We start from the raw sequence: 24,312 nt of genomic DNA on the forward strand, positions 1-24,312 counted from the left end.
TTAGTGCAAAACTTACCCAAAGAGAAAAATTATATAGCAAATGTTACTCGTATTTTTGCAGGTTTGCTTAAATACAGACTAGCAAAACTTATTGCTTTTTCTTGCATAGACAAGATTTTGGCATCCAGGTTTATTTATTTTGATATTCTCTAAGCAGAGGAATGTGTTAAAAGGCAAGATGAATAAAATCCTAAAAAAGGTTTGTAACACAATTGCTATTTTAATGGGCAATTTTACAAGGATGGATTTAGTTTCAGAAATAGTTTTAGGAGTTTTAAAGAGACATCAAAGTGTCTGAAATCTTTGTAACAGAGCTAGTGCCAGAGATCAGAGGAAAAAAAAGAAGTCTATTTAAAAAGTGCTTCTTACTTTTGAAAAGGCCAGGATTATATACCAAACTACTTTAGCGTGTTTCTTTTTCTTCTAAAATGTTGACACATGTAAAGTTGATAGTCTTGTTTTAAGGTGGTATTTATGAAGTAAACCCTGTATTGTATTTTGTGCTAAATCATAGTCATTTTAAAGCCACTCTTCCTACTGAAATGTGATGCTTTTTCAACTCTCTAACTCTTCTAGAATTCTCTTGCTGCAAATGGTTACACCTGTCAATAAAAGGGAATTTTTGTTTCCAGAAGCCTTTTATGAAGCTGTATCTTTATGGTTACCTTATTTTTTCTTTTGACATTTTGTTTGTTTATAAGCCTACCTGTTATGGTATCTGGAACATTATCAAAAGTAATCCTGAATGTGGCTGAACTTCATACAGTCAGTTTTCTGTAAGAATGCTTTGTGCTTTCTTGTGTGATGACATTTGGGAGGGGTTCCCAGGAAACATTTTCAAAGCTACCTCAATATCTGCCTTCATGTCTCTTCTTAAAGCTTGCGTAGCTGTTGTTGTTGTTACGATGTATTTGACAACAGTCATGTTGGTGCCCTTCTGAGTCTACCTTCTGCAGTATTGGCTATCTGGCTTCATTGGTCTTAACAGTGTTTTACAGTTGCATTACAAGCTTTTGTAGGTGGACACCTTTTTTTTTTTTCCATTATTTTCTTGGCACAGTTAGTTTCTCAGGACATGATGACAGTAATACAGAAAATAAATAGCAATACAGTAACATGCAGTCCAACTAGCACTCCACAGATTTCAATCAAGTAATCTGAATTTAGCAAAATCTTAAGATATCATTTTTTTAGTTTTGAAAAGCTGCTTGAAAAGATGAATAGATTTTAGCCTAGTGCCATTTTTATTTCTGATTATTTTTTTAAAGTGTTAACGTTGACATGCTGTAAATAGCATAGGCAAATAAATGCCTATTGTCATATATTGATTTTTCTTAAGTTGTGTTTGAAGTTGAAATCAGAACCACTGGAAAGCTATTATTTTTTTAGAAGGAATACATTCAGAAGAAAAAGAACCTTTGTCCCATTATGATTTGGTTAAGACTGATGTTTCATAGTACAAACTGGATGATAACTACATGAGCAGTGTCAAGCACAGTAGCCAGTATATAATGAACATACAATTTTATGTTACGTTGTCTGTGTCCGGCTTAGAAGAAAGTTGTAGGTATGCATAAGAGAAATGTCCAGTATAGATGGAATCTCAGATCAGAAATGTATTTATTAACATATTTATATTTATTGTTTATGTTTCAGTGCTATGTTTCAGTGCTATAAAAATTGCTTTGTGAAAATCTGTTAAGTTTGAAAGGATGCCATGTTATGTGTATTATTTCTCCTTCGTTTTGAGTTACAGAGCAAATTAAGGTCAGCATACAGAAGGTTAGCATGGATAAAAGCAGAAACTGAGGGAAATAGCTGTATGGTTATATTCCTGTAACACACTTTTGAGCTCTTGAGCAGAAAGGCCAGTTGGAGGGATAGATAACAGTGGGAACTTTGCATTGGAAATGCTAAAGAGATTCATTAGTAATAATGTGGCCTCAAAGAAACTGATGGTCTGTTGTAGCAAGGCCTGCTTGTTACTCTCTATTCTCCTGTTCTTCCCTCTGTGACTGTAATGAGGCAAGAAGCAGTTGTACAGAGCTGGTCTAGATCTGTGTATTCTAGTCCCCGACACTTAGACTGTGCCTTCTTTGCTTTGGCTTTTAGAGAAGCTGCACCGAATCTCTGTCTGCACTTGTGGTATGAAGGCTGTGGATTTGAACTCGGATTTTCTAAGTGGTGTATACTCCAAATCACTCTTGGTTTTAGTGTTGAACTGTAACATTTCTTTTGATAGAGTAGTATTCTTTCCTTACTGATGGTGAAAAAAGATTCCAGTAGGTCTGGAGTGAATATCAAAATTAGTGGTTTTCTCTCTGTAATGGTATCATCTCTAGGCTTTAAAGAATTTGTTCTATTTGTTTTTCTAGTTTTTTTTTTTTTAAACCAGCAGTAATTATTTTTATCTGCAGTTATATGCAATATAAAACCACATGTTCCATGCAGAGCCAATTGAACTTGCTCCCTGTGTAATTAAAACTTTTGTAAATGGGAAGTACATTTAAAATGTTGAAACTTCACTCAAAATATCCTGTCAAGTGTAATCTAACATTAAAATGTTCATTTAAAAAGATTGCTAATGCTGGTAGCTCTTTGGAGCGCATACTGTCTTTTTACCCAAGTTATCTCGTAATGAATAGAAAGTTATTCATCTCTGGAGTAAAAGACAGTCCTTGTTCTGAATGGCTTCTCATATAAATGTCTGTTCTTCATGGAAGCTCTCAGATTAGAAATAAGATACAGATTAGAAATAGATGCACGTTTTATGGAAACTGCATGTAGATATTACACCTAAATAATAACCATTTTAATTATACTTTCTGTTTAAGCTTTGGTATGGTGAAGTCCTATCCTTTTGCCATGGTTAATTTTTTGCAACCTTCTTTTTATCTGAAAGCTTTGTAACCAGCTCTAATGATATTAAAATTTAAGTAATTAGGGAAAAGTCATGAGAGGCTAAAACTTTTGGCAGTGCTTTCGCTTAACTGACCCTATTTTCTTTTTCTTACAGTGGTGGGAAGGACAGCTGTTATAATATGATGCAATGTGTTGCTGCTGGGCATCAGATTGTTGCTCTAGCCAATTTAAGACCTGCTGAAAGCACAGGTATGAAAGCCTCATTTCTCACAGGAGTTTTTTTTGAAATAAGAAGTGATGGAAGCACAGCTGTGGCTGAAATAAGTTCTTTAATGTATTTGTATTTAGTTTTACATATCGAAGGGCAATCTGGAAATCGTCCCTAAGAGGTAAAAGGAAGAAAATGATAAGGAGACTTAGTAACTGTACTTTTACTCAAAGGGGAAAAAAAAAAACACGAGAGACCAGTAAAGCACGAAGACCAGTAAAAGAAAGGCTTGAGCAATTTGAAAAAAGGAAAACATGAATATTTCTGGTAGTATAAGCAGGGAACATGTGAGTTCTATTGTGTGAATAGTAAAAAGTGATACGGGATATCATGTGACAAAACAAGCACTGTATTTCTAGAAACACTTTAAACTGGGATAAACCAGTCTGGCTGCCAAAAATAAGCAGTTCTGCTGCTGTCTCTTCGTTCTTATCCCCATGCATCCTCCTCCATTGTTCTAGCCCAGCACTTGTGAACTGGGTTGGGGAACTGATTGGGATTAGAATTGACCTTGGTGCGCGTCTTTTCTGTGCCCTGCTAAGTTAGTTTTAGCATGGAGCAATTTTCTGATCAGTTCCTCACAAGCTGCACCTAGACTTATTTGTGCACCAGATAACGGGTGATTCTCAGGCAGATCTAAGCCATTGGTGGGGGAAGAGAGAGAGATTACTTCCTGTGTTTTGGGCTAGAGCATAAGCTGAATGAAGTAGACTTGAAGCGAGGTTTGAAAAGAGTAATGAAAAGAGTAAATTGTTTTCCAGTTGGTAGGGGAGAATTTCCAGTGTTAAAGTATGTTAACATATGTTAATTGCTTAATGTATGTTTTTGTAAGATGTGATACCTGTTAACTGCTCAGTAGGAAGATATGCAGAAATTGTGAAGGGAAAAGTTAGCTGACATCGCTGATGAGTCAATGAAACGACTGGCAAATACTAGGGAGCAGGCAGGAACATTTTATTCCCTTGGTAGCTAGGGCAAAATGATTTCTAATCTTATTGAAATATGTTTGTCTTTAAACTAATTTATCCACATCAGAAATGTAGAATATCATTATTAAAATCATAAAATGATCCCTTTAAGTGTGTAGTTGGAAATTTTGTGGAAAGTTAATTGAGGTGCTTCAGGCAATAGTGGATTCTGTTCCATTCATTTTATTTTATCTTGTACCACTGTTGCCTGGATAGTCTCAATTAATAAAGAAACTGTGTATTCTGAACTGAATGTCGGTTTAAAGAGACCTTGTCATGTTTTACATACATTGAAAAATACTGAGGTTTATTTGAAATCATCTCTTCTTGACCAGGTTGGTTAGTTGTGATTATGGGTCCCTGGGCCCATTTTGGGCAAGTACATATCTCTGTTCCACTATATTGCATCAAATGTGATGTGACATAATGGTTACATCACAAATTAGTTATCTCGATCGAGTTATAGACCTTTCTATCTGCAAGATGTGCCATATGGGCATACAGCAGAGATGCTTGATGTGTGCGGGTCTAAATTGAGAGTTCCAGCATTACAAATCAGCATTAAGATAGCGAGTTGTGTTAGTTTTTAACAAATGAGGTGGAAATTTCAGCAGTAATGGTGTATTGCTTTATCGATCTGTTTAAAAAATTATCTGAATGATTTTATATGTTAATTGTGTATCAGAGAGTTTAAGATTGTCTCTTGATTAAAGAAACAGCGGCAAGCAGTTGATTACATTCTGAGGTTAATTTTTAAAACAAATGGAGTAGAAAGGGACTGGATATTGTAACAGATCTTTTCTTTTTGTAGCAATCAAAGCATTATAGCACTCTACGTTTTATTCTACTTAAGCTACAATAATCTGCTCTTCACTCTTGACGACCATGATAGCTATTTTAACAGTAACACTTTTGGAAATTTTGGCAACCTATTGCTTATTCTCAGTGTTACAGTGTGTTCCAAGTTTCTTGCACTGAGTATGTTGAAATGTAGTTGGGTTTCTGCCTCTGAGCTGTGCCTCTCTCTGAACTGCTGTATAAATAGGAGCAGGATTGGACCCTTTTTTGGATGAAGCAGGAAGGAATAGTAAAGAAGAGGTAGACACAACAATTTCAGAGTAGGCAGCAGGTTCATGACATGCATTGTCTTGTCCATAAGCCTGCTGGGGGCGGGGGGGGGGATTACTTTTTTTTTTTTTTAATTTCGTGTTCATAGAGAGGGTGTCATCAGACATCTGTGAAACAAAAAATATTAACATTTAATTTTTTCTCAGTGCTCTGAAATGCTGTGATTTTGTGTAACTGTTGAAATGATGTACTTAATATCATGCTTATTATTTCTTAATTGTGACAGGGCAGACTGATGAATTGGACAGCTATATGTATCAGACAGTAGGACACCATGCCATTGACCTATATGCTGATGCAATGGATTTGCCACTCTATCGTTGTTTCATAAAAGGTACCAGTGTTAATACTGGACGAGTGTATACCACATGTGAGGAAGATGAGGTTGAAGACCTTTACTGCCTTTTGAAACTTGTTAAGGTATGTTGAATGACTAAGAGACAATATGTTACTTAAATACGTTACACTGATCTGTGAATGTAAGTAAATAATCCACTTGCGTATTTATGGAAGCTGTGAAAAAAAATTTGGGCGGTTCTGCTGTTATAAGCAAAGTTTCTATTCCTTTTTTCTTCCTTACAATGTAAATATATAGCATAACTTTAGTTAATTTGTTCCTTTTTTCCCCGATTTTAAATCAGACTAATTGCTGATTGATCCTCATTTCAAACGAAAACCTTGTTCCTATTCAATAAATACACCTCTAATAGGTGCTTGGCAGATAATACAAAAAACATAATTGTAAAAATTATAACCAAAATGGACTATACAGTTTCACAATTTAAATAATGCATTGCTTGGTTATTTGAATGTGAGATCTTTTGCGTTTTGTGCATTTATCAAGTATGGAAAGTAATGTCTATACATTTGTATTTGTGTGCACTTATGCTCTATAAACCAAGTTTATATGTTGCAGGATCATTCACAAAGTGTTACAAAATATTTAATAGTTATGGTTTTGATTCTAGTAGCCCTGTAACTAAATTCTAACGTATCATATAATAGCAATAACATAAACCAATCTCTTTAGCTATAAAACCACTTTAAGAGAGGTAATGAGCATATTTCCTAACACACTTGAGATTTGCTCTTTGCTGTTTTCCAAAAACTTAATGTGGTACTTAGTTTCAATGGAATCTGAATTACTTCTCGGGAGAAATGAATAGAAATATTCTAATTGACTCCAGAATTTTTAGATGAAGTTTGAGTAAAAAACATGTTATGTCTTCTCTTTTGTCCTGTGCCTTCAGGACAATAATTGAGTTATTTGTGTTGATGGTTCCAGTGCACAGTAGTAAAGCAATGTAATGTTCAGAAGGTCATGTTAATTGCTGCAGTTATTAAAAAAGTAAATACATGTTTAGTTTTATTTATAAAATTGGTCGACTACTTTCTGAAACTTTAGCTAAAGATATTTCTGGTCTTCAGTTTAGGTATTGAGCGTTTTCCGGCCCCCTTTCCTCCCACTCCATTTCCCCCCCTGGAAACCAGAATTGAGATTCATAAACTTGAAAGCTTCAGACTTATGCTTTGTTCAGTATTAAGAAATAATTTAGCAGATAAACCTAGGAATGTGGTTTGAGTGCAGGATGATGCTTCCTGAACCATGTTGAAGTCAGGCGTTACATTTTCTAAATATTTTTGGCAGGGAGATCATGCTCATCTAAAGTAAAATTGAGATCCAACACCTGGGTTGGAGTATGAGACTACTAAGTGGAAAAATGGTGCATATAGGCTGTATTATCAGTCTAAAGTACTTCACAAAGTTTTAAAATGGAAAATGCGTATCATGCAGGAGGAATTGAAAGAAATATGGTGCAGCACTTCTAAGTGATTTTTTGAACCATAATAATATTAGAAATTAGAAGGACTAGTATATATCGTCTGTTAAAACTGCATGATAACAGCTTTCTGACGCTGGGAAAGATAATAAATTACTGATCAATTTAATTAAAAATGAGCAGATTAGTGGCAATTAAGATGAAATTTCCCTTTCGATCCTTGCTGTCTTTGGAGAAATGGATGCTTTGACATAAATTAATGCTAATGTTGAATCTTGACAACTTCTACTTTGAAAGTTCGTACATGATAATTATAACTATAGTTGAAAGAGACGTTATCGAGTTGTCTGGGACTGAATGGCTGCTGCTTTCTTGTGTAGAAGTATTAATTCCACTATAGGATATTTTAAAGCCATAAATAATAGCAATATGTTGCCGTGTATATGTTACACACTGTATAACCTTGCCTTTACAGTCAAGCCTATTTATGAAATTCTAATGCAAAAGTTTTAGTAAAGGCCTGCATATTCTGACAAGTACTTGAGTAGTTATATGAGGAGGAAATAATCTACAGGATCTGTAATTCTTCATGTTGATTACTTTTTAGTTTTAAGAAAGAGACAAAACCTTTATTTCCTCTTGTGTGTAAACAGTAACTTTGAAGGTTTTCTGATTTTTTTCACAGTTATCTATAAATGTATTTTATAGGTTTACTATGCAAGTCTAATCATTGGTCATTTTTCTTTAGAGATTCTTATTTTTTTCAGAAGATGCTAGTAGTTTTAAACAGACAGCTCAGTTTGCTGCCTGTTGAAGCAGGGGCAGAAATCTGCGAAATGCTTGTAAAAATGCAGCCTTAAGTTGACATAATTTCAAAGCAATGGTCGAAATACCTTTTTTCTATCTAATGTTTTGGGCCTAGGAATACAGGAAAAGTGTGTTCAGATGAAAGCCACAGTGTGTCTTACTTTCAGTTTGTAAACAAATAGTTGTTTAAAAATAAATTAAAACAAACTACATTTGAAAAACTAATATGATTTCAGAAGTAGTTGAGACTTTTAAAAACAATTTTATGAGAACTAGATTTTTAAAAAGTTAAATATTCCCCGGTACTGCTAAGAAACCCAGAACAGTCTTGTCCTAGTTCACAGGACTCGGAAAGTCGTATTGACTGCAGATGAAAGTGAAACTGATCATTTTATTGTCACAAACCCTGATGAGTGATATACTGAATTAAATTATATTTATTTTTAGTTGCCTGATTCCTATTCTAGATCATCTGTGTTGAATATGTGTTGGAAAACACATCAGAATACTTATATGATGCCTAATGTGTCTAAACATACAGTTCTTACCTGATAGCAGTACTTCTACTTAATGTAAGATGTTTAAGTCCTGAAATCTAAGAATAATTTAATCTACTATCCATGTTACTAAATAAGGATTACTGAAATTCGGTGTCTGTCCATGTTTGTCTATTTGCATGATTTAGGCTTTCTCCAGCAAAATATGCAAGCGCTAGGCTTCCTTAGTTACCTGAAATATCCTTCAGGGTTTTATCCTCGCTCTGTCTTTGAAGTCAGAAAAATGTGTAGGAAAACTGTGGTTCCTACACGTTAGTAATTGGAAAGAACGGACCATGTAGGGGCTTTTATGAAACTTTCCTGCAACATACTCCTCTGTATAGGTGTTTTTATTCTTTCTTCTTTTTCTAGGTAATTACGATAATGACCAAATGTATATTGGTATTCAATACAAGCACATACTGAAGTGATGCTAGACAAGTAGAATGTTGGATGATTTCTATAGGCTATGTATCTATGGCTTAACTTTTGTTTAAGGCAGTGGGTATGGTCGCTTCAAACCCCTGCGAAATATTTTCCTTCGGGGCTGGATTTCAGTTGACAGTTCTGTCCTCTCCTAAGATTCGTACCTAGTCTCCTCTGCTATGTGAGGGCCTGGCTCTTATTTGATGAGATGCCACCCCTGGGAGAGTTGTAGAATTCTGGACCTTGGTCTTGACAGAAGAGTTTTTTCTTTGAGCTAGTTGTTCATGTTTTTCTATAACAAAATTTTTAGTACTTGTTTTTGAAATTAGGATATCAGAAAAAGTATATTGATTCTGCTTCTAATTTCTTTGTAATAAGTTTACTTATGCTTATGCCTATTTATAAAGCATGAGAGATCGTTTTCCGTGCATTTTCAGTTTTAACACATTAGTTTCTGTTAGAGTTCTTTCTGAGAAGCACTTTGTGGGGTCAGAACTTGTGAACTTACAAAAACCAGAACAGTATGCGTGAAAGAAATTAGCATCTCAGAACTAGAAGGATTAGTTATGATATCATTGATCATCAGCTGAAAAAACAGGCATTGCTGTTGGGTGTATTGGATATATGAAATATTTTAATAATAATAGCACTATTTCATTTTATCAGTATCCTGGGAGGGAAAAGAGCTGTAATTCTTTTCAAAAAATAGTATCCCAGAGCATCCTGGAGCAGTGATCTTATAACTCAAGAAGTCGGTTGATGGGAATAGGTAACATGCCTTTTAGTTACAGCACCAAAGAGCTTATTAATATGGCGTGACTCCTTTAGTTAATAATTGTTTTTGAAGAATAGGATCATGATTTTGGAATAAAACCATAATGATGTTTACTGACGACAGGAAATATTCCTGTCCATACTACAGTTAACATTGCAATAGCTGTGTAATTTTTAATGTTATTTCACGTGATACGTTGATAGAAGTCCCTGCAGGATTATGTGGAAAAGAGGGAACTCTAGGTCCTATCATTATTCCATGAAACTCCCTAAGATTTGGCATTCTTCAGGAGTTAGTGCCAAGGCTTGAGGTGAATGAATGAAATACGGGGTTACTCTGCAGTCTTTGTGTAGGGGTTAATTCTCTCACAGAAGATAACGCTTTCGGTTCCACGTTATTCCTAATAGTATTCCTTCATGCTACGAAAGCAATCTTTCTTTTTTTCCTTCTTCAAAATTTAGCTGCTGTAGATAATGGGTAAAATGAGTTCTCAAACTCAGTGCATCCGTGGCTGCTTTTCTGTGACATTGGCATAGTAGTAATCTTCACATTAAAGCTTTTTTGGGACTTTTGGAAGTAATATTGCTGATTTGTTACTTTTAAACTCTCCGAAGTTTAACTTTTATTCAGGGTATGACTGACTTATTTTTATGTTAACTGTGACATTGTTCCAGCAGTCATCCACTGCTCCTGTTGAATTTAAGGTATTGCCTTCTTCGCCATTCTAATATGCAGTAACATATTTGTACAAGGAAAAAATGTTGTTAATCATGAACCTTTTCTTAGAACATAGATGTTAGGATTGTATTAACTAAATTCTTCATTATAAGTCTAAACTGTTACTTAGTTTATTACTTGTTACTACTATTACTTATTACTGTATTTGACTAAGTCACATTTTTGTCTAGTCATATATTTAAAAAAATATTTTAAATTTAATCACTGAATCAGCTAGGAAAGACTTGGCTATTTTAAAGCATCAGTTCTGCTTACGATTTTCGCTGTGACTTTGGCCTTCAAAATAAAGTAATATCTTACAATCTTTTTTTTTTCCCAGAACAAACACATTGCTCCAATTAATGTGGCTTGTGAGCACTGAGAGAGAGATAAACTTCATTGTCTTTTGCTTGAACATTAATGAATAGATACAAAATGTAACAGAATGTTCAGTTATTGGAGCCATATATTGGAATAAATTAACAGTTATAATTTTGTAAAAAATAGTACTTTAAGAATCATTAGTTGAGGACTTCAGCATGCTGCTCATGAGATTAATTTTGCAGTTTATAAAAGTTCAGCCAGGTAGGTACCTTCCTCCCCTCTTACTGGTGGGATCCAGAGGGTTCAGATACCTGTAGAATGGTGCTCCATTGTAGTCATCATTTCCCATTTCTCAATTGTAGAAAATCTGCTGTTTTCCCTATTAACATTTGAATTATTTGTGGATCTGTAGGCTAATTTCTCTGAGTGATATTTCTTAACAATGAGAATGATAGAAATTACAGCGAGACGTATCTCTCTTTATGCTGAATTTCTCAAATAATCACCTCCCCCTTGTTTTTTTCATATTTTAAGGTTATTGCACATCAAGAGAATTGTGCAGTTGATATTTTGATAGCTAAACTTTTCTGTGTTTCAGTTGCTGAACTACAAATTTATATACAGCAAAGAGAATCATAACATCAGTGTGAACAAACACCCCACGACTCTTCAGTGCCTAGGCTGGGGGAACGGTGATAGACACAAAAATGGAAGTTATTTTGGTCCTTCTACCAGTCTTGTTGATTAGCTGAGCTTTTGGACACCATATCTCTTACATTTCTTTTTGCTATTAGGCTTGAATATTGTATATTTTTTGGAACTCATGAAATGACTACCCAGGCTGACAAGAAATAAATAACTGCTTCTTTGTAAAATGAGATTATTTTGAGACAAAATATTTGATGATTTTTTCATGCAGTAATCACTAAGTTCCTCTACGTTTTAAAATGCTTAGATTTTGATCTGTGAGAATTCACATTGTCCCTTTGCGCTCATCGTATTGAACAACTGTTTTTTACTGGTCTGTAATTTTTCCATTTAGTTAATTCTGGAGTGGAGCCCCGTAGCTTTTCCTGACCAAGCTATAGGACGACCATTGTCATCAGCAGTGAATGAGAGGGCAAATTAGTAAGGGGCAAGAAATAATCACATAGTTGGTTGCGCTTTCGGCAGTGAAAAAATATTGAGATGTATCTTGTTCCATTCACAAGATGGGGCTTGTTTTTTGGTTTAGATTTTAAAACGAGATGGGAACAAGGAAATTTACTAATCAACAGGATGCCTGTCATTCTCCACTCCTCATCTGAACTGTTCAGGAGGGGTCAGTTTTCCTTCCAGAATGGGATCTTGAGCAATGTCTCAGAGGTAGCTTCTTACCGTGAGAAATGTTGAGCTCTATGTAAACAACAAAGTCACTGTATTTTTCCCTGTTAGGTGTGTGGAATTGTTTTTATTCACTCTCAGTCTTGTTGTGTTAATACTGAATAAGCTGAGACAGTCAGGCTAGTGGTGAAAGATGGTAAGCAAGCCCTGGGGCTTGTTTTGGTCAGCCTTAAAACCTCTGATTGCCAGGTTTTCCTAATTTCCCATTTCCGGGGCATCTCTACTGTGACCTTGCCTGCTGAATATGAAGTTCTGGGTTGCAAGATTCTCACATGCATTTGGAAATGGGCAGCCAGGCATTGTTTACAGGACGCCAAATGAACTGTGCACTCACAGCAAGTTTGATAAACACACATTTCCTCCTTTTATCAGTGAGATTGCAGAATGTGAAGTATGAGTTTCCAGTTTTACTCATTCCCTTCAAACCTTTTCCTGTTTAAAAAACTGAATCTCACTAATTGGATGATGATCTGTCCTTAGGTTTGGGTTTTTTAATTGTTATTTTTTAATTCTACTTACTGGTCAGTGTCACTTTATGTCAGTGCCTACCTTGGCCAGGTTTGGCAGGCTTTCAGATAAAAGTTTTCCATTTGCGTAGTAGGAAGAAGTTCATCCCCATCAATGTAAAGTGAATGCTAATTAACAGTAATGACTTCTAATCGCTTTGCTTTTATACTCCTTTAGGAGCACTGCTATTATCCAATGTAGTTAAGTGAAATGCTTGTATATGAATCAACAATGCTGTATTTCTTCTAGCAGCTATTGCTCACAATCAAGCTTTGAATAAATTACTTAGGTAAAATTGGTTTTAATATGCTGTATTGCATGGGGAGAAAGTAACCTCAAATATCTTGTTAAATATCTTGAATATTTAGAGAGTTATCTGTTAACATTTTGGCACTCAGTATTATAGTTAAATGGAAAAATACATTAAAATGTTTAAGCCAATTTAGTAGATGTTATCAACACTTTTTTTCTTAGTTTTGATTTTTTTTTTTTTTTAAGTGACATGCCTAGACTCAGCAGCCTCAATAACAACTCCATTCGGATCCAATTGTGGATCAGTGAGAATGAGCTGTAACATTTCTGAGTTAAAATGCAGTACATTTTACATAGAAATGACTTATTCCTTAATTTAAGAACTTTTTTTTTTTTTAGCCTAGTGTCATAGTGTATGTTCTTAATGGGTTAATATGCTCTTCTTTTATTAATACTGTGAGTACCTAATAAAACCTGTTAGTTTTATTTACATGCATACAGCCTGCCTACAGTCATATACACTTCAAAAGGTGTGTAATCTATTAATAGCTATAACGTATTAATACATAGAAATAATAAAGTGGATGAAACTTTATTTAGCAGAAAATGTAGTCTTAATCAGAAACAATAATAAAGAAAAGCAAGGAATAAATAGATTGCTAGACTAGGAGCATGTTCAGCAATTTTAAAGTAATTGTAATTTAAAAATAGAATCAAGCTAAAGACAGCATATGCAATAACTTCAAATTCAGTGGACTTTTCCACTTAACATTGTACATACAGGACCTTCTTAGCAGCTGAAGATTGCAAAAACTGGATGAAACCCAGTGAACACAGTTCAATGGGGTTTTTTTGTTTTTTGTTTTTAAATAATAGCAAGTAGCTTAAAATAATTACTTGACTCACTTAGAAGGAGTCCCAGATCTTAGTGCCTGTGAAGGAACTGGGATCTGGCTTGGTAAATATATTTTTGTCACCGATTTGTGCAATTCATTTTAAAAATTGGGTTTCCATTTTCTATGACAGTTTCTTTTTATGTGGTACTTCTGTCTTTGGATGCTTAGAAACACAGTTCCCCCACAGTTACCATCACAGTTCTTATGGATGTAGATACGAGTGAATATCCACAGGCAGTGCCTGTTGTTAGATTTTTTTTGTGTGTGTGTTAGATTTTTTGATAGTTCATGCACAATGCTTAGAATAGTTTTCTGGTATGTGCTTTGCAATGACACAGTCTTGTCTGTTTGCTTGAGCTTCTTCTCTGTTGGTGTTTATTCTTTTTTTTGATGAAGTTATTGCCTATCTTAATTTGATAATACTTTCCATGCAGTCTTTCCTCCTTAAATGTGAATTGGAGTCAATGTTCATAAAAGCCCTATGATCTTTGTTATGTTACTGTAAAACATGCTGCTAGTGGTTTTCACCACGAGGATGTTTAAAAATGAGCAATAACTTTCTCCTTTAGAGTCTCATTTAAATGGATGGTACTATTCATATCTTATTTCAGTATTTTGGTTTCCTGCTTGGCAACCTCAGCATGCTTTTTGAGGATAAAAATGAAAAATAAGAAAAATGAATAATCTTATTTTGTGCTGAGGCAACTGGCTGGTTTATGTTGTTTACAAATCTCATTAGGCAGCAGTAATATATGTTTTAAAACTTATTAGTATTTAATGAAATGTAATTGGGGTTAGTTCTAATAAAATGCAATCAAGGACAGGAGAGCTTTCGTATAGTTGAACAGCAAAAAATTTGTCAAATTTGTAAACATTTTAATATCCTAAGCTCATTCTTTGTTTAAAAAAAAAAAAAAAAAGTAATTGTTACTTATACTATAACTGATTTATAAAAGCTGACTTATTTAATATCCCCCCATTTGATATAAAGATCATAGTTACGCAGGGCATTTGCACACTTAAATTATTTTCAGCTGTACACTTACTATTTCTGATCAGTATGTTTAAAGATAATTCTTCTGGAAAGACTAGGATTTCATTTGGTATGTATTTCACCAACATTACTATTTTCAAAATAGAAATGATTGATTTGTAACTGGCATTACAGAAAGGAATAAAATAGAATTGGTCTTTTAAGCAGAACTGTACAATATAAAGATATTCTTGTTGTTGATAAATTCTGTCTATGGAAGAATTGCATAACAGTCAGCACTCATTTTCATATTGATTGTGACTAGGATTCCAGTAATAGGTTGCTGTTTGTAAAGGATAAGGAGGTGCTATGATTAGTTACCTTTTCCACAGAAAGTACTACAAAGGAAAATGCCAAATATGTGCACTGCAGTATTCCTATCAGCCTGACAGTCTGTTATGTGAACTTTTTTTTTCAGTCCATTTTCCTTCAGAAATACAGCTCAGTCATTTTACCTTTTTGCCTTATTATTGTATTAGGTTTAGTGCATTTACATGCTCTCCTAACTCTGGATTTTTTTTTCTGACAGTGTTCTTGGGCCCTGTCCCCATTGTAACACTTGAAAACTGATACAACAGTGCCCTCTGTAGTTTCTCCATAAATGGTTACTACTTGCTGCTGGGTTTCAGCATTCAGGTAAAGAAAAGGATGTTTAGATTCACTTTTAGCTCAAACAAAAGCCCTTTTTTTTCTTAAGGAAACATTTTAATTTTCACTGACTGTTTTACATTCAAGAAAGGGAACAAAAGAGATTATTCTGAGTCTTCTTCTAGGTTTGTAAGCTATCTCTTGTCATTATCTAGTGAAAATCTGAACTTTTACAAGGCGTTCAGCACAGCCGTTAAAGCTGTATAGAGTTTTCTGAGTCATATAGGCTTTTTTGAATTTTTTGCTTGATGTGGAGCCTCAAAATAAAATAATTTCAAACTTACTTCCTTTGTGGTTGCTGCTTCTTCTTAACTAGGTCTTGCATGATCTGCCAGGGACTTCAGATATACTCACCAACGGAACACCTAAGCTTTATTAATGACGTTGTTTTAATTCACACAGTGACTGAAGTAATTGTTGTTCATTAGAATTGATTTGTCTCTAAAGCTCATTTACAATTTAGATTTTTTGTACCTCATTATAGCTTAATATGCAAATCACTTTTTATTCTACATTTTGTGCAGTACTTGTTGGCGAGGTTTGGTATTGAACACACGTGCTCCCTGCATTCTCATACATGCACATGAGTACGCGCTCACTCATGTTCTCTCTCTTGTATGCACACACACATAACACCATTTTAATATTTTAAGCTACAAATATTTTAAGCTACAATAAAAAGCATGACCTTTGAAAAATAAATGTTTTAACTACTACAATTAGTTCATTCTATAACAGCATCATAAAAGTCACTCCATGAAAAGTTAAATGGCTTTATTTTATGATGGGGAGTGTTAATGTAAGTGTAGAACACACTCTTAATGCACTTCTATGAATTGAAAATCATAAGTCATTGCAGTAAATTATCATTAATGATGTAACCATTGATGGCAATTCAAAACATTCCTGTATCTCTAATGATTTGTGTTAAACACATGACTGCCCACATCCCGTAGTACTTTTGGAATAGTAGGTGGATAAATGCACCAGCTTTCTACTTCTGAAGACCATTTTTTCTGAGGAACAAGTGATAAGAATGTTGTTATAAATAGCGTTCTACATCACAAACCATTCTTGGCAATACTTGCGATCTGGTAATAAATGAAGACTCAATTAAAATGGACCCTTCTGATGAGAGGCGAGATGTGGTGAGAGCGTAGTATGTAGAAGCTTTGATTTTTGGCTACTTAGTTTATGGATAATCTGTAGCCTTTAATCATTTGAGGGCTTTGTTTTTTACCAGCACATAGGATTGTATATACTGAAATGTTGCTGGAAGAACTGTTATGGCTTATAGCATGTCCTGGCTAATCCAGCAAATACCTTCATTAACATATAAAGATTACAAAAGTTAAAAAGGTGACCTATGTTTTTTGAGTAAAGCCACTATTATTCTACCCACAGAAAAGGTTAAATTTGGTCAAAGTCACTTTACTTCATTCTAAACTTAACTAAAACTGTGAATCAAATCTTGTATTGATTACCCAATTATTGCTAATCTTAAATATTGATTTTTTTGTTTATTTGTTTCATGTTGTTAATGAGCTTCTTTGTGCACTGTTAGCTTTATAATACCGATACAAGCCTGTTGAGCTGTCTTTAATTTGTTTCCTTTTCTTGGAGAGCAGGGGGGTTGGGGTAAAACAGGTATGCTTTTTCTTCATTATAGCCCTGCCATGGATATCGGCTTATTCTAGTTTGTAAAGTATCCTTTAAAGTTTACCTCATACAGAAAAAGCAGAAAATGCGTCTTAGCGAAAATAGGTGATCTGGATTTCGTTTGTAATCAGTAAATACTTGTTTTAGATAAGATTTTAATCTTTTTTATGGAACATTATCAATATTCACTCTTTTTGGACAAATCTGTCATTCAGATTAATGGTAATTTTGCTTATAAAATGAAATTTAAAATCAAAGAGAATATTTTAATGAAGAAAACAAATATGAGTGCTTTATTAAAAATGCAGTCTGAGAATAAGAGAAGGGCAATAAGAGAAGGGTTTAATTTTGAAGTGCAACCTTTGAGACAGATAAGATGGTTTCTATTTAGAAAAAAATGTATAAGGTATATTTTCTTGCAATGAAACTAGCAAATTAAGATTCAACTTAATTAAAGTAGTGATAAATGTAGATTACATTATTGGAGACAATGAATTATAGCTGTTCTGTCTACTGAGAGCCTGCATAATTTACCAAGATCGTGCAGAGCAGTGACAGAGGAGCCACTACAGACAGTTATAGGAAATATCCTGTTTATTCTGCATATATTTCTTTTTTTTTTTAATTAAAATGTCAGTGATGGTTTTACCCCACACTACAACTATTACCTCCCCCTAAAATATCACACTTCTTTTCATCTAGTTGGATTATGTGATTTCTCTCTGAAATACTTAATGAAGAAGAATATATTTAGAGTACATTTTTAGTTTATAGACTACCGATCACTTATTTTCAAGTAACTTGCTTGAGAATGATGACTAAATCATTTTCAAATATCCTCTCATGAAATCTGAGTTGATGCATGTAAGGACAAGACTGAAGATCACCTTAATTTTAATTTCCAGTACTACTTTGACTGTTTAAAAAAAAAAAAAAAAAACTGAAAATTTTGGAGACTGAGTGCTGGGAAAGTCTTTGGTATCTTACGTATGCATGTGAGGCACTGTTTTTTCCCAGCTAACAGTAAATATTAGTTATAGGAAGAAAAATAAATATTGCAATCTAAAGTGGAATGTTATTTAAAAAAAAGAAATGGTGACTTTTTTCACCAGAGACATTTAAAAGTATATTTTTTTATAACTTCAGTGGGCTATTTATTATTACATTCTTTCTTTCTGTGGAAGCCGATCAAATGAGATAGTATTTTTGATGGCATAACATTTTTTTAAGAGGAAAAAATAGCATTTAGGTTTTACTCAGTCACTTTATGGCATGCCTATATTTACTACTATAGGAAGAGTATGTAATATTCTCCAAACAACTGTAAAGTGCCAGGAGATGGTGAGGAGTGAGGGACAGAAAACAAATAAACACTCTTTTTTTCTTTCAAACTATTTTCTTATGGAACTGTTTGTTCTGCATTCCTTAGGTATTCTATTTTACTGTCTTCCATGTTATCCACAGACAACTTGTGCTCCTTAATGCGTGACTTGATGAGTCATTTGTAAGATAGCAGTAGTACTGCATATTGTATTTGATGCTGTCTGGCCTTTTTTGTCATTTATTTTTGGTGTCTAAAACAGTGATGCCATTCTCTTTCAGTTAGGCATCATGTATTACACAATCTGTCATTGAAGTAGGTGAATTATCTGGCATAGCTTTATCTTCTTGGCTTTCCTTAGCTTCCATGTTCTCCGGCCTGTGTACCAGCACAGAAAATCTATACATGTTTATATGTATAGAAACCTAATATTTTGCAGAGCTTGACGTTTGTGATTTTACAGAGCTAGATAACTGTTGCTTTATAATTGCTTGGCTTGGTATTAGTCTTTTCCATACGTGTATTCATGTTTCATTCTGCTGCAATTTGATTGTTAAGTAAAGCATTCCTCTTAATTTTCTTTAGACTTATACAGATTTCCAGTTATTGTGATTTTTTTTGGTGCTACAATAACCCTTTTTTGACACCTTTAGCATTAACCTTAACCTTTGGAGACCAGTATTGTGTTCCTAGGGAAAGTCTGTCAGTCATTATTTATTACCCACTTGTCATTGTGACTTATTCATTGCTTACATCACCATTCTCAAAAGTATTGCTTTACAGAAACGGTGAACGCTGCTGCACAGGAAAGATCGATAAATGCTTTCAAAGGAAGATTTACTCTGAGACTTAGATCTTCTTTTCAATACTAAATCTGTGCTATTAGTTAGGAGATGTTTTTAATATTTTGACATAAAGTACTTTTTTCTCAAAATATAAAGCTGCTACTGTTAACTAAATCATTTATATAATAAACATTTTAAAAGATTTCTTTGAATTTCTGTGTTGCTATCACATGTAACTGCAGCAAGAGAGGAGAGTAGTTGTTTGAAATCTTCATCAATTGAAGAAGAAAAATACTCCCCTCTCGCTGTGCCTATTGAAATTTCTTTGAGAGTTTGATGGCCTGTGCTGTCGTTGCCAGAATGCTAGTTCCATTTGATTGGATGACTATTGACACCTTGTAAAAGACGAGTTATCTGGAAAGTTCTGCCATATGAAATACAGGGCTACCAAGTTTATTTGCCAGTCAGCTGCTATTTCATGTGCAGGAAATGAGTTTCATGGGCTAGATTTTTGTATTCAAGTGTTAACTGGGGGTTTCAGTGGGAATTTTTGTTTGACTGATTTATTCTTTCTTTTACATTGTAGTTACTGCTTCATCAGTTTATAGGTACTCCTAGTACTGTGCTATTACCAGCTGCTCCTGATATGGTTGTGTCAGTGTCATTCCAGCCTTGGAGTACTCGTGCTTTCAGTAATTATTTTACCTGGCTGTCAAAATTTTGGCTGCCAGCATATTCCTGGTACATATAAACTAAAGAAAGTGTTTGTCATGTTACAAGATGTGGGTGCAGCGCCGTGCAGAATAGGAACTAGTCTTTCCTTGGTCGTTGCCACAGTGTTAGCAGTTTTAATAGAGTAGCCTACTGTATTATCTTTTTATTTTCTATGACTGTAGTTAACTTACTGCAAAGAGAAGTTGCTTAGGTATGAAGTAAAATGTACAAATACATTAAAAAAAAATCTTCCAAGAATGCTATGTCCAGTCCACAGAAGTGCGTATATTATTAGTTTTTGTATATCATTTTTTGCTTTTATTTGAATACAGGCAGTTTTGAAAGGTGTCAGACTTCCTGTATTTGGATCAAAGCGATATCCCATGGCAAAAATTTAATTAACATTTGAATCTATAAGAAATTTGGAAGCTGGAGGATCCTTGCTTCCAGGTTAGTTTTAGTCAGAGCTCTGACGTTGTTTTGCAGCAAATATCGTTCATCTCCTTATGATTCCTAGGAAGTTTCCTTTCCATCATCTCTGAAATCTACCTAAAGTTTTTCCCTGCTACACTTAGCAATCTCTGTTTGAACATTTATTTGAGATACGCTAAGAAGACAGCACAATTACAACCTGTTTGTAAAATACTGAGGAAATGAGGTGCAAACTATGTTTAGGTGATATATGTTAAGATTGCATAGAAAAGAATAAGAAAGGTTTCTCTTCCCCCTCCCTGCCCATTCTGTCATTCAGCTGACTTGTAGGTTTCTGGTAAGGAGGCAGGGTGTTTTTTGTTGTTGTTTTAAGAGAGAGAGCCTATCTAGACCTCTGACATTAGAGCTTTGCTTAGATGAGCATTTCTCAAATTTCATAATTAGGTTGTTATCTTGATTCCTTTCAGGTGCAAGGTGTTAGCTTTTGCAGCTGGTTTCCACTGTGAATGAACATACGACTCACAGAGGATCCATCTATATTTAATTTTCACCCCAAGCATTTTGTTGTTCCTCCTTATCCAGGAGATATGCTGTCCATGCTTAATTAGAATATCAGTTTTCACTTCCTTAATTATGCAAATGTGCCTGTATTAGGCAGGGGTCATCTCTAGTACTTAACTTCCTGCTTCAGGGAAGTGTAGAACTCACTCCTCTCTTTGGTGACTCATTGGTATGTTTTGGTGTCCATCAATGCTGAGGATGTTATGTTCTTATCGATATGTGCATTTAAAATATAGGAAATGCATTTATCAAAATAAGATGAATGTATCCTACCAACTTGTTGACTGAGAGCAGACTTGCAAGTCTCCTGTTGTTTTATTACTTCAGATGAAAATAGGTTTGGGATCCCTGACCTAAGCATACAATCAGAATACAACTTTGATAATATAGTATGCAGCAGAAACAGGAGACACTGTTTTAAAATGTTGAAACTAGAAAAACTTGTCAGTTTAAAAACTGGCAGCTCAATAAAACATAGCTATACGGTTGAAAGTCTGTTATAAGTGTTTCACTTCTGGTAAATGAGACAAAAATATTCGTGGGAAGGCCACATTGATTTTCTTTGTAGTGAATGAGAAAGCTCAATAGTGGGTAGGCCATTGTGTGAATATCTGCTCTGAGAATGGGAAGGGGACTGACACCTTAATGAATGTGAGTGGTCCTGAACATCCTTGTCCCGATCTGGCTGGTTTTTCTTTTACTCTTTTTGTATCACACAGTCACTTTATGCTGGACTAGGCTTAGAGGCTGTCCCTTGACTGGTAGTTTCCTTAGTGAACAAAATACTTCTGCTCTTAACAAAAACCTATTTTCCTTTCCCTCTTATGTTATTGTAACTACTGTCCACAGTCACTTAGAGCAGGGCCACATGGTCATAAGTGCACATTTGTTAGATGTCTCAGTCCTTTGAAACTTGAGTTCCTGTGTAAAAAAAGTTAGTAAATAACTACAGTACCTTGATTAGAGAAGAGGCACACGATTCAGAGCCTGGTGTCTAAAATTCATACTTATACCTTTCAACAGTAAAGCATCTTTGAGATGCCTTTCTTCAGGCAACAAGCTGAGTTAGGGAAATTCTGATTTAAGCAATATTGTCTGCTGAGTTTTAGAGTCAGTTTATTCTTAATCTCAGAAAATACTATAACAATCTGTCTTCTGTTTAGAAGTGAGTGAAGAGGAATGGTGAAGGAACACATGGAAAAGTTCTATTCTCTGTGATGCAGTTACCTGTAGGGAATACCAGAGAACTTAAAAAAAAAAAAAAAAAAAAAAAAAATTCATCTAGCTTTGAGAGAGGGTTTTAAAGGTATGGAACCTGGATGGGAAAAGGAAAAGGTATACCTTACTTAGGCTGTTTTATCTTACTATATACTTGCTATCAATATCATATTAAAGCATCGTATAGAGGAATATTTTCTTTCAACAAAATGTTTTTTGAATTGTACTGTAAGTCTAAACTTAAGAGTTTGCATTATATCAAGCCTCAAAAAAAGAGGAAAAGAATTAAACAGAGAAACAGAGATCAAATATGTAAATTACCTTAACATTACTTTTTTTTTTTTTTCTCCTCAGATTTTACTCATGGTAAGTTGGTACTAGGAGTGGAAGAGGTAGGAGCAATGTTGGAATTCAGTGATAAAGATTTGTTGAGATGAACAAAAGGCGTGATTTTAAAGATAATACGATTTGGGGGAATAGGGGAAAAGGAATACTCTAATCTTCCCTTCTTCCTTGCTCAACAATTTACTTGTACGTCATCCTTTTTTCTTTGCCTTTTGGAATAGATTATGTTACAATAGGTTCAGGATAATTCAGTTGACAGTTCTCTCTCTGGCAGTGTTTCTGATTTTCTTTGCAATGTTTACTGGCCTACGGCCTTTCCTGATATTTTTTGTTCTCCAGGTTTGCCTCTGATTTTTACGTTAAAATTAGTCTCATTACTTTCTCTTTCCAGTCATAAACATTCACCAGCCTTTAATCTCAGGCTCACCCCAGTAGGCCGCATGCTTGTCCTGTTTTCTAAAACATTGTTAATCCCTGCCAACCTTGCTCTCTCTGTCACCATGCCTTCTTGTTCTTTTACACTTTTTGGCACTCTCATGATGGCTAAGGGTATGTTGTCTTCCTCAAAAAAGGAAAGCCTCACTTTCACCCAATTGGAAGCAATAGGAAGTAATTTTCTTTTTGACTGTAATCAGCCTCACATTTACTTGCAATTGTTAAGGGGACATAACAGTTGCCATTCTGAAAGCATTCTGAAGCTACTATAATCCTGTTGACGGTATGAGATGTCAGAACTTCACAGAACTGAACGTAGATTTCAGATTTTTGAAGATTGATAAATAAAGCAAGATATAGCAGGTGTTATGATAAAATTAAGAGATTTTGCAGTTTGATCATTTTCTTTTTTCTAACAAAATTTTCATGCTAAGCTTTAGAGGAAGGCGATTTATCTGTAATTTTTTATCATTGTTCTATTAGAAAATACTCTGAGCCTTTTACTTTGCTATTTATTTCCTTTTTCCTTTTTGCTTTTTTCTGAGCGGATATTTTCTCTTTTTATCTCTTGCCATTTGTTTGCCTTTTTGTCATCTGCCTTCTCCTTTCTCTTTCTTCCAATGTCCTTCTAAATATCTTTCCTTTCCTTTTTTTCCTCAGAGCAGACCCTTAAGCCTCCCTTTCTTTCTGTTTCCCAAGTTCTCTCTACCTTAAAGAAATAAACTTCTAATTGTCCCCTAAGGTTCGTGCTTGTCAGCCAAGGTTGGGGCAGTGTTGCTTGCATATGTTGGCATTTCCTGAAGGCTTGCCACTTTCAGCTTTGTCTGGATTTAAAATGAGTTAGACTTCATGTGGATCTGATGTTTTAGGACCTGATTCTTACTTTTCTTGTTTATGATACAAAGAAAGAATATCTCATTTAGTTTCAGAATCATTATATCTGTGTAAAATAGGAAAATCGGACCAGACTCACCTAGAACGTTCATGGAAAGTTATTGTATGCATTGACTATTTTGAATGGAATATTTTAATAAAGTTAGTAACTCTTTTTATACACTTTTATAGTATGTACCGCATTATGGCCTTATCTTGAAGCTGTCTTGCAATCACCTGACTGAAAGGCAGAATTTCCATTTTGTAGGGAAAACATTTCCAGAGTTTTATGGTGAGAATCTAGAGGAAAATTAGATACTGAAATTTCCAGTGAAACAAACAAATCAGATAAATTGAAACTTGTCTGTCTCTCTTCCTAAACTCGAACAGCTGGCTCCTCTGAGAGAGCAGCTTTGGGCATTTTCTGCTGCTTATTGAGGATCTGTACCCAACGCAAGATATCCTATCATTGAAAGTCCAGAGATATCTGGCTTGCAGTGACTTTCATCTGTTGCAGCATGGTTCACAGGCAGGCAGGAATGTTCTGCTGTTATGCTGGTTCCTAAGGCCCTTCCAGCCGAAATTAAATGGGATCATTCTGAATCACTGAAAGGCTTCAACCCTGCCTTACAGTGGAGTGAGCTGGATTGCTTGAATT

The 24,312-nt window shown here is 34.7% G+C and overlaps 1 protein-coding gene across 12 annotated transcripts in view; it reads left to right on the top strand.

Moving 5' to 3' along the window:
- DPH6 (diphthamine biosynthesis 6) overlaps positions 1-24,312 on the top strand; it is a 265,858-nt gene that overhangs the window by 1,343 nt on the left and 240,203 nt on the right. For 11 of the 12 annotated variants that reach the window (XM_068946340.1, XM_068946349.1, XM_068946343.1 and 8 more), the window contains exons 2-3: positions 3,017-3,111; positions 5,453-5,646. In XM_068946340.1, coding sequence (XP_068802441.1) covers positions 3,017-3,111; positions 5,453-5,646 — 289 coding nt within the window. Of the gene's footprint in view, positions 1-123; positions 200-3,016; positions 3,112-5,452; positions 5,647-24,312 lie in introns of those variants that run through there. The other variant, XM_068946344.1, reaches the window with a different exon arrangement.

Source organism: Struthio camelus, chromosome 5, assembly GCF_040807025.1.
Source record: "Struthio camelus isolate bStrCam1 chromosome 5, bStrCam1.hap1, whole genome shotgun sequence".
Lineage (NCBI taxonomy): Eukaryota > Metazoa > Chordata > Aves > Struthioniformes > Struthionidae > Struthio > Struthio camelus.